At 39.0% G+C, this 11,637-nt stretch overlaps 1 protein-coding gene across 1 annotated transcript; it reads right to left on the bottom strand.

Annotated features, from left to right (window-relative positions):
- Positions 1 to 6,229: 6,229 nt before the first annotated feature.
- On the bottom strand, positions 6,230 to 7,715 carry LOC124550836 (probable N-acetyltransferase san). The gene is made up of 4 exons (XM_047125563.1): positions 7,566 to 7,715; positions 7,319 to 7,455; positions 6,964 to 7,150; positions 6,230 to 6,788 (listed from the first exon to the last, which is right to left on the bottom strand). Exons 1-4 carry the CDS (start codon positions 7,571 to 7,573, stop codon positions 6,632 to 6,634), a joined length of 489 nt encoding a protein of 162 aa, XP_046981519.1. The 5' UTR covers positions 7,574 to 7,715; the 3' UTR covers positions 6,230 to 6,631.
- Between the last annotated feature and the right edge of the window lie 3,922 nt (positions 7,716 to 11,637).

Genomic DNA, 11,637 nt, shown 5'->3' with positions numbered 1-11,637 from the left:
TCAGAACAGATGAGACACTTTTTGCTTTCAGGATGCCTATCAGCTTCAGTACCTTCAGGAGAGAGAAATGTCTACTCTGATTTTCTGCAGGTAAAATATGGCATAGTTCAGGGTTCAGTACTAGGACCTCTCCTCTTTATCTTATATTTAAATGATTCACTGTTGTGAATGAGAAAGTGATCATGTATGCCGATGACACAACTTTACTGGTATGTAGTGACTCAGTGAAGGAGTTGGGAAAAAGAGCCAATGAGAACTTGCAAATGGCAGAAAGGTATTTTACAGAAAATAACAAAACAGAGCAGAGGAATTTATACAGTGTATTGGGGATGTACACTTAGAATCAGTGGACTGTAACAGGTTTCTAGGTATAGACATGGACAAATTTATGACATTGGAAAATCACTTTGACAAGATCTGTTCCAAAATAAGGACAAATATGTTTTTAATGAAAAAAATGTCCGCCCCGGTAGCTGAGTGGTCAGCGTGACAGACTGTCAATCCTAAGGGCCCGGGTTCGATTCCCGGCTGGGTCGGAGATTTTCTCCGCTCAGGGACTGGGTGTTGTGTTGTCCTAATCACCATCATTTCATCCCCATCGACGCGCAGGTCGCCGAAGTGGCGTCAAATCGAAAGACCTGCACCAGGCGAACGGTCTACCCGACGGGAGGCCCTAGCCACACGACATTTCCAATGAAAAAAATGTGCTATACGATGGACACAGAAACTTTGCTTAAAATGTGTTATGCACTCGTTTTCCCATACATATTGTACTGTATCCCAATATGGTGTGGTGCAACAGATGTACATGTACAAAGAGTCCTGAAACTTCAAAAGAAAACTATCAGATGCATAGCTAAACTAATACCTAGGGAATTTAGTCCCCCTTAAACATCCCAACAACAACCACCACCTAGGGAATCCTGCAAAAACAAATTCAAGGAATTTAAAATATTAACTGTACCTAGTTTGTACATACATGAGACAATACTACTACTAATGGTAAACTGTACAGCACCTCTAAACTGAGACTTTCATGACCACAACACAAGAACCTGGAGAAAATTACGAAATCTACGGCAAAGGATCGAAAATGACAGACAGGGACCCTACAATTGCAGAAAGCTTATTTTATAACAGACTACCATCCAGGATCAAGAGTATAAAGGAACAGAGACCTTCAAAAGAAAACTCAAGGAACATCTCATCTCTGGATGCTGGTATAAGGTGAAACAGTATTTGTTGGCAAATCCATAGGTCAAATGTAAGTTGGAATGTCAAATTTTCCTGAAAGGAGGAAAAGAAAAACAGTGTTGTGCCAAAAATACAGAAGAAAACATGCAGTCTAAGCTGTAGTGTTGCAATAATGTATAAATGTCCTAATATTTCTATTCAGCGAGCTTAACAAAAATGAGCTAAAAAAATTAGTCTTCAGTTCCTCTAAATGTATTAGTTATTATTAGCAGCAGTATGAAAATATATGAGCTACCATACATCACTGAGTAAAAATATCATCAATAAACATTACTACAGAATTATTTCATGTCTCAAATTTCCACAAAATTCGTTTATTTCTGTATAAGTTTGAAACATAGCATGTCTAAAATCATTGTAACACAGATCAATGGACAAAAAATAAACTGTAACTATTGCATACAGTTCTGCACTAAATACAACCTACTGTTTAGCTAAATAAAACCTGTAGACACAGTTGACGAAAGTAACTGAATAGTTACAGAAGTACTCTTGCTCTGAACTCTCATTGTCTGTACATTAATCAAACGATGGAAAATCCAGGGTGTAATGTAACAATATTATGAAAAGGAAAGTTGCTACGCACCATATGGCAGAGATGCTGAGTTGCAGACGGATGAAATGAGCCACACTGATCTGTGTAACACAGTACTTTGCACAGACCCCAAAAGAAGGCCTTGTTGCTTGCACCCTATCACATTCTATAGGTGAGAGACTAATGGTATTATATGCAAATGTTTGTGACATGGATAACGTTTTGTGGCTTGCTGAACGACGATGAATCGCTCTCTCACATTAAGGGGTGCTCGCCAGCTTCAGCATGGAGGCTCGGTAACAGAGATTGTCTTACAGAACCCGCTGCCCAGCCTAATTCTGTTGCAGGACTCTACTTAAATTATACAACATGTAGATCTTTGAGATCTATGTACCATGCACCCAAAATTGAGCAGGGATAGCAATTCCAAACCCAGCTCCCACTTGGAGAAGGGCAGTTATATGCTGCTCCTTTGGTGGAACTACAAGCCCAAACCATCTCCCTCTGACAGTTCTGTGGTGGTGGATCCTAACTTGCAGTTACTCTAGTGAAATGCTCTGCTGTTGCCTGGCTTATGCATCTCGGGTTGATATAGACACTTCCTCTTCACATTACAGCAGTAATTTTAGTAGATCAGTTTATGGTGCTCAGAGACTGTTGTCATGTCATTGTTTTGCTCTGCCTAATAATGTGATGACATTTTGCCTTTACCAGTCAAAAGGCTAACATGGCAGCAGCAGCTTTTGTCTTCACTTAAGTTTTATAGCTATGGATAAAATCAACATCTGTAAAGTTAGTTCTCTTACATGTTATTCAAATTTTGGTGAAATGAAAAACTAATTTCAATTTGGCCATACAAGTGGGTGTCTACGTTCCTGACTTTGGGATACTGCATTTACTAATGCTAATTCCATAAATGAGATTCCGAAAACTATCTTTCATATCACATACAACTATAGACATGCTCCAGTAATTGCAGTCCTATATGTGGTGAAACATATCCTTTCTTACAGACTGTATGTCTGCATTCTTTTCATGTTATATATTTAACAGAACTACCTAATTTACAATGTACTCGATTACCTCTCTCCTTCAAATTTAGTTTTACTACTGGTTTGCCTGACAAATTACCCACTCTACTGGAAAGCCATTGCATAAAACTGAATTTCTGATGATACAGTCTGTGCATACCCAACATAGTACAAATACAGTTGAACAGGCTACAGTGCAACCAAACCACACCACCACCACCACCCCCCCCCCTCAAAAAAAAAAAAATTGAAATCTTGGATGGGGTCTAGGTTAGCTGAATGTGACAATTTGGTTTCGAGTCAGCAAAACCAATGAATTCGAGTGCAAAGTAAAGGTTGTGATAAATTTATCTGCAGCGTAGCCCATTAGCATGCCCAAAACTCAAAAAGTATTGATCTTTGCCACGAATTATAGTTCTGTTGTCAAGCATCGAAAATAAAAAGAAAACAATACTTAAAAACCCTAAAGGCTTCAATGGAGTTTTTGGCAGGATAATAAAATGTTATGGTAATTGGTTAGTGAGGCCTCTGCCTAATCTGATAAACTTAACTAAGAAAAGAAGGGTATTTCTTAACACTGCCCACCACGAGGCCACCAGCAGACACAGCAGAGGTTATGCCTGAAGCCATGCCTGGCGGCAGTCACACACTCGGCTATGTCCAGAACAGTATGTAGTGCGGTATTGTGAATTAATTGGCATTTCTTGATTGAGTTGACACCAGTGTACAGGAAACAGGTACAATATATTGATATCTTTTGAACTTTGTGCTTGGCAACAGTTATACTGTACTAATGAGTGGAGAATGTGGCCACTGGCAGGCACAGTGACAAGCATTAACTTCTGCTGTGACTGTTGGCAGTCTTGGAGCAGTCAGTGTGTTAAATGCTAGTGTTGAGTCTATTTATACAGGTAGAAATAGTAAAAAGGTTGTAATTTTTAGGCGAAGTATTATACCTGCATCTTACTTAAATTGCCATGAAAGGTAAGATTAACATTTCATGCAGTGTAACACATCCTACAAGGCACATCTTTATGAAAATGTATTTATCACCACAGAAACAGTTCGCAATATATTATCAAAACACACTGTTATGGGATCAAGTTGTAAAGCTGCCAACAAAATTATGCATGTAAAACAGAGCAGTGTGTGTAAATAAAACATTAAAAATGGAGAACTAAAAGCATATGCTCTAATCTTCAGATAAGTATGATTCAATCCAATGATTTGTTCTGAGCCCCCTTTTAATTCTTTATGTTAACAATATGCCTTCACACAGACAATACCTCCCTCACAGCAGAAAGCAATTCAGTAAAACACAAATTAAGAGGCTCTGTAAAGGATGACTAACAAGTGTTAGAGAACAATTTGTTCATGCAAGCAGATAATACATATGCACAAAACTGCACAGGCTAACCAACACCTGTCTTTAGCCAAGTGAATCATTTCTGACAGTATGGGGAAATCAAAAATCTTTGGGTGTTCTAGTTGATAAACAATGCTTATGGGAGGATTTTTAAACAAAGAAAATTAAAAAATAAACACCAGGCTGGGAATGAGAAAGTCGTCTACGACATATGGACACGATACTAATGTCTTATTTATTCTCACTACTCATCAGGCACCAGTCTGGAGACATGCAGCACATTAACATATACATAGGTTGGTGAGGCTTCAGAAGATGGCTGACCAAGACAGTGCCAATTAGACTCCCAGAAACTCCTGCAGAGAAAAATTCGAAGAATATTTATTTACAACTGTGCACTTTAAAAACAATGGTACTGCTCAGTTTGTATGTAGACTTTCCCAGAATATACTGCTAATGCAAAGCTCTTTGATTACAAGCCAGGTGATGGTGTTGAGATACATATCTCGGTGTATTGACAAGTATGATATTCACCTTATCTGGTGAAAACTATAAAGTCCACTGAAATGGCATATCTATATCCCAACACTGCTATCTACCTTGTAATCCATAATTTTTTTGTCATGGATGATTATGTACATAGGACATGGCTTAAGTTAACTGGAAGAATCCCACACTTGCCATCTACATTATACAACAGGCTGCCACACACTAAACCACACAGAAAAGACATCTCCATTCAGAAATAAAATGCTTGCTTAGTCTCCTCTTGTCTACACAGCCAAAAAGAATATCTGGAAGCTAGGCAGAGGAACTGCTTCAAACAAACTATAACAATCTCTGTGCATCCATAAACCAAGAAAAACTGCACTCTGTTCTACTGCTATTCACTTTCTTGTGTTCCAGGTACCTTTACAGACACTGTGCTGCAGAAATGAAGCTGCCACGAAAGAATTGTGAAGATGAGCAATCAATTGAAGTGGGCATTCAAGTGTGATTTAACTACCTTTTCCATCCTGACTGAACTGGGAATCATATTAATCTCAAACACTAGAGTTCAGCACCATTTCCTTTATATGGAACACAATTTGGTGGTGATAAAGGTTGTGGAAGAAGACTGACTAGTAAAATAATATAGGCCTACTGTTACATTTGCATCAAGAAACACTTAAGCCACATGCAGTACACATTTCATCATGAAAACAAACTACAAGACACATTCAAAAAGGTTTTACATAATGGACCAGTTTCCAACAATTTTTTTAAGCATATTATGCACATCTTACACGAGCTGTGGAAAAAAAAGGGTGTGTGTGAGTACTATGTTAACTAATCCAGAAATCTGTTTCAAAGTACCAGGTTCAACTTGAAAATAACAGCAGTCTTAAGTATAAAATGGTCAGCTTTACCGACAACTTAATCTTATTCTTGGTGAAAAAGCAAAGTATGCAGCCATAAAAATATTTGACAAGCTCCACTATCAAAGGTGCTGGCAAATAATGACAGACATTTAAAATCATTTCTGCTTAAAGCCCGTTCCTTACATGAATGAATATATTAGATGTATGTGGATGGGTAGCATTATTAACTTTAGGTGTAGATTAAAAAACCCAAAGTATGTAAGTAGCCAGCACAGCCACATTTTCACAGAGGAAATTATCCCAACTTAATATCACTGATATGGCCTAAATTGTGGCTGCTTTTACAAATACGGTCTGTGGAACAGCCATACAATGGAGTTGGTCTACACATGAATAATTAATACACTTTCCATTGTAAAAATGGAAACTAAGGTTAATTCAGAGTGTCTGCATTGTGTAATACACAAATCTCCTGTAAATATATTTATGCATTTACATAAAGGGGCTGCATTGCTGAAGTGCAGACAGCCTGGCATGGCTTTTCACATTAACTGCAGAACAGACAACACAACAGCACACGGGTCTCTAGATAGAAATGTGATTGGCTGGCCTCTACCATGTCACTAAAAGATTAACCACAAAATTGGTGTTCTCAAAACACACAAAAAATCAAGTGCTTCTATGTGAGTGCCACACAGGAAAATGTTTAATACAGATTCATCATTTTGGATGGCTTAAAAATATTACAAATTTTATGTACATTTACAAATTACACGAATTTACAGTTCTTTACTTGTCAATTTATTAAACTGAAAGGTGATGAAATTTCATTTCTCAGTATGTTAAAACAGCAAAACTTTACACTTTCAGAGAGCAGAAAACATTACACAATCGAATTATCACACCTACACAAGAACAATGGAAGCAAGCTGGAACCATAATGTCATTATCACAAATGTTCAAGTTTGACTGCAGACCAGTATTCCAACAAATAATTGATATTCTTTTATCACAACACTTCGTTCTCATGTGAAAAAAGAATTTTCCATATTTCACAGATAAAAGTCTGTCGTAATTTGTTATATCACTTGTCTTCTCGTGATTGGGGTCTAAGTGTCTTTTGTAAAACATGAGCATCAGCAGGTTCTATCCGTTTATAGTATCGCTCTTTCGTTTCAACAATCTCAAAGCCAAATTTCTTATAGAACTCGATGGCACCTTCGTTGTTTACTTGTACATGCCTGTGGGAAAAAATAACAATGACTAATAAAAATATGTATCATTTTTAGCAATAGCATTAATGCACTGATAAGGGCAAACGAGGTAGCTTTCAAATCTCTACACAACACAGATACGTAAGGAACTTAGCAATTTGACATTTTTATGACTGACAGGAATACTTTGTGCCGTACTTACAAGAAAATGCTGTCAAAATTTCCGTCCTTTTCGACATAGTTCAGTACATGTTCCACCATTTTCGTACCAATTCCTAGCCGGCGATAGTGATAAAGACAACCCAGTGTCATAATATACAGACGCCGCAAATTCTCTGATGTATCAATTCTGCAGCACACAGCACCCACAACGATGTCATTGTAATATGCTGTGGATAAATTTTGATAATTTTAAAGAGCGAACATTTTGTAATACAGTGTTTGCAGCATAATGTCTTTCTGGCGAGTACTATTTGCATCCTAACGTTTTCCAGTCGAGTGAAGTCCTCTTTCTTAACTTCTAGAATTTATAACCTTCTGTAATCCGCTCGTCTTACCTAATTTCGCTAGTTCTCCTGCTTCCAAGACATCCTTATAGAACTTGTCATTATATGACACTGGGAAGACAACTTGATTAAGGCGCTTCAGTTGTTTTATATTGTGTGGTGTGACATCACCGAGTTCTATTTTGGACCTGAAACAACAGAAACCTCAACAAATTTAAAATAATAACAAATAATTGGGAAGACAAGCATGTACTACACAACCAAAACATTAATGAAAAATACAAAAAACATTACTCACCGGGTCATTCTCAATTTCCAGTTTAAGTTCCAACAGCAGGGGAAATATTCCCCTGTGACTAAAATGAACTATTAATCAAATTTCCACCTAACAGGCACTACACCGGTCACTCGTGGAGCGCCATGCTGATACTTGCGCAAAGAGCTCACACTCTCGCGTGTAACACAACAAAGTCAAAGACTCTAGAGCGATACACGCTGGGACCATGGAGGTAAGAATATTCCTACCTCCATGGCTGGGACACTGGAAACTGATCTACGTGAAACCGCGTCAATAAAACGCCACTCTAGGCTTGTTCTCGCTTTTTGCAATGTTAACATCTTCAAGTATCACAGTTGTAGAAGCTTCGCGTTCTTTTTTTCATTCTTTGATCATATATCGTGCTCTGTAGGATGCTGCAAGTGTAGCTGCAAGGTAAGGAACAGATTAAATAACGGCTAATTAGCACTTGCTGTCATGTCAAAACATTCCGTAATGGATATCAAATGGCGGAATTCGCATAGGTCGTCAACGGAACTTCTCATCACATCACCGTCAAGGTTTCTCGGGAAGAAAGTTTTGCGGATGACGTCGTCTGCCAATATTGGAAGCTCACTCAAGTTATCGTAGTGGATTTTGCGCTTTTCTTAATTCTTAATCTTTGTTTCATTATTTTGCTTCGCTTCCGTGGCAAATGTTCCTGGACGACTTGGATATTTTTTCCATTGAGTGTTCTTCCATCTGCATCTATACTCTGCAAACCACTGTGAAGTGCTTCACAGTAGGTCCTGTTCATTCACTTTTCACTTATAGAGCGCAGGAGGAATGATTATTTAAATGTCTGCATGCGTGCTGTAACTAATCTAATCTTGTCCTTTCGATCCCCACGAGAACGATAGTTGGGTTTGTTGTATGTTGCTAGAGTCATAATTTGAAACCTGCTTTTGAAACTTTTTAAGTAGGATTTCTTGGGATAAATTACATCTATCTTCAAGAGAGTGTCAGTTCAGTTTCTTCAGCGTTTCTGTGACACTCTCCCATGGATCAAACAAACGTATGACCATTCTTGCTGCTCTCCTCTGTATACTTTCAATATGCTCTGTTAATCCTATTTGTTAAGGGTCACACAGACGTGGCACTATTCTAGGATGGGTCACAGATATCATTTGTAATCGATCTTCTTCGTTGACTGATCGCATTTCCACAGTATTCTATCAACAAACCAGTATTAGGGCAAAGGTGACCCTCGCTCATTTTGTTGGTGCAGGTTGGATACATTCAGGGGCAAACATACATTCACAGGCAAACCTATTGTTCTGTTAATTGATTTATGACACCCTGGGGGTTGATTTAGGCCTCCCAGTGGATTATCAGATATTCTCAGCAACCCACACCCTTCCTCCTCCTCCACCACACCCCTGGGAAATCCCCATCCTTACCCCTCCCCCTCAGTGATACAAGCACACTTTAGATATCAAATTAATTGACTCATTAATTAAATTGATCAATTGATTACATCCTCTCCTCCCAGGAAATCCCTGAGACCTCCCCTCCCCTGCCCCACTCGCACTCCTCACAACCATCTGGAAGTTGGCAGGCAAAAGAGACAGTCTGTGCAGGAGAGGAATGATCTCATGATACGAACTTGAAATTAATGTTAATTACTGTTTATCTATAAAATTCAATTTTTACCGGTCAGATCTGTTTCTTTTGCGGAAAAAGCTCATGTCCAGCAATTACATGTCCGAATTATGTAATTACACTGCTGCAGATTGGAGGTGTTGCCTTGCTGGAAAATTTTCATATGTGTGCTCACCTTGATACACAGGGATCAACCGAGATAGTGCACAATGCAACCACCGTAGGATCTTCCTCCCACACTGGCTCTTACCCTCCTCCTCCCCCTTCCCCCTCCCCCATCCACCCACATCTGAAAACTGATGGGAAAAAAATTCAATTTGTGCTGCAGAGGAAGGATCTCACAACACGAATGTCATATCATTGTCAGTAATAATAAAATATAGATGCATATTCTTCATTTAATCAGTTTGCAGGAGACAGGGCTCCCCCTCTTGGATAGAGCTCATGTCTGCCCCCATTTCCCATGATGTAATAACTGTAAGCACTGAGGAATGGAATGAAGTCTGGTGCATTAGCCGCCGTTCCGGATCGCGTGCATGCATGTCTGTCGGCCAGGTCCTGGGCCCGTGTATCTGCATGCTGTGGATGTCTGCCAGCTGAGTGCTGCTGGATGCTGGGCAGTGTGCTGAGCACTGGTGGCTCTGTTTACTGTGGAAGTTTGCAGCCTAATGGCATATATGCACCAGTGCGCACCTCTAATAGCACCATGCGGAACTACTGCGAGACTGTGCATGCACAGGGCGACCATCTAGTGCACCACTATGTGCACAGAAAACCATCACTGGGTGCCTCACAGCCTGCTGCAGGGGAACCATTGTCAGAAGCCTCACAGCCAGTCGCCACTTCCTGGGGCAGGACTAGAGGCCCACATGTGTGTCAGGTCCTCTAAAGTGGCTGCTTTCTGTCGAACAAAGCGTTAGGTGGAGGGAACCCTTTCATATTTAGTACCTGGGGTGTTCTCACCAAGCCACCACCGCTTTCTCTCAAGTGGTTACTTCATATTTGTATGTAAACCAATATGTCCAAACAAGCAGATGAAGGTTTCCATCCCTCCTGAGAATACTGTGCCCCTATTGGTTACTGCTGAATCAGTGAAAATATATAAATTCTACCCTGCTCCACTCTCATCCTCATTCTGCTATCGTTCATAACTGCATTAGTTAGATCGTCAGTTTTCCTGATTCCGTGTTAGTTTAGTTGCAAGATGAGGCATTTTTCAAGCAGCATCAGCAACACCGCCTGAGACAAAGAGAATTACCAGGTAAGCACATATTAAGTTTCATAGTATGACATCGGATGTCGTAGTGCAAATTTTCTAAGAATGTTCTGTAGTATCATAACACTGTGTGTTCGGATTTCGAAATATATTTTTGTAAAAAACTTTCCTAGTATCAAATCACACTGTGTTCATATTTCGGCATCACAGCATTTGTTCATATTTTGGTTTCATAGCATGACATCGGATTTTGCAATGTTTACTTCCCTAAAAAAGGTTTGTAGTATCAAATCATACTTTGTTCAGATTTCAGTATCATAGCATCTGTTCAAATGTAGGTTTCATACCATGAGGTCAGATTTAATAATTTCGTAAATAAGTTTCTAAATATAAAGTCCCTGTGTGTTCAGATTTCGAAGTTGAAAACGTGTTATAGTAGCAAATCACTGTTGTTTGGATTTCGTAGGTTTTGCAGCATTTGTTCAGATTTCATAGCATCTGTTTAGATTTCGATGTTAACTTTTTTCTTGTTGTTTCAGCAAACATCCACCAAAGAGAGGATCAGTTGAAAGCTAAGAGACAGCAGCAGTGCCGGCAGGAGCAGCAGCAACAACAACAGCATCACAAGTATACATATTTTCTTCTTCACAGTACGTGTTTATGTAATATGTTGTAGATTACTTCGAGATGCAGGTGCAGGGAGGGGTACATATCCCATTGCAACTATACTGTATATACATAAACATTCATTAAATTTTTTCTTAGTTTTGTGTGTATATACTTTTTTATTAAATCAGTATGCGGCTGTTGTAGGAAATTTGAGGGAGCTGGATTGATTAATTCCTGATGGTTTGGGTGAGGAGGTGTCTAAGTGGATGGAGGAGATGGAGAGCGAGCTGCATTGTCGTGAGGAGATTGTAGGGAAGCAGCCTACTCACAAAATTCACACCAGTCTTTCCATTGTGTGCCAGCCAGTCCGCTGTAACTAGCTCTTACGTCATAAATGTTGCGCAATACTTTAAAAATCGAGTAAATAACCTGAAACGTTTCTAGCATGTCAGCAGTAATACAAAATCAATATGTGTTGAATATCAGTTTAATAACTTTAACCATTTTCGAAATTTGGATGTTTTCCTGTAAAAATCATTGGCGCAACAGAAAAGAGCTAGAAACTTAAAAATTTATATTTAGATTCCTTTTGCATAATAATTTAGTAGAAACAGTATTCTGGATCTC

The sequence above is a fragment of the Schistocerca americana genome, chromosome 1 (genome assembly GCF_021461395.2).
Source record: "Schistocerca americana isolate TAMUIC-IGC-003095 chromosome 1, iqSchAmer2.1, whole genome shotgun sequence".
In the NCBI taxonomy this organism is placed as follows: domain Eukaryota; kingdom Metazoa; phylum Arthropoda; class Insecta; order Orthoptera; family Acrididae; genus Schistocerca; species Schistocerca americana.
Note: the sequence above shows the minus strand (reverse complement) of the source record. Positions and strands in the feature narration are given on the sequence as shown.

Bases quoted from the DNA above. Each gene is read 5' to 3' on its own strand.
- LOC124550836 (XM_047125563.1), bottom strand. The intron at 7,151-7,318 runs GTAAGACGAGCG...ATTTATCCACAG, and splicing joins AGGAGAACTAGCGAAATTAG to CATATTACAATGACATCGTT. The intron at 6,789-6,963 runs GTAAGTACGGCA...TTTTTCCCACAG, and splicing joins AATTTTGACAGCATTTTCTT to GCATGTACAAGTAAACAACG.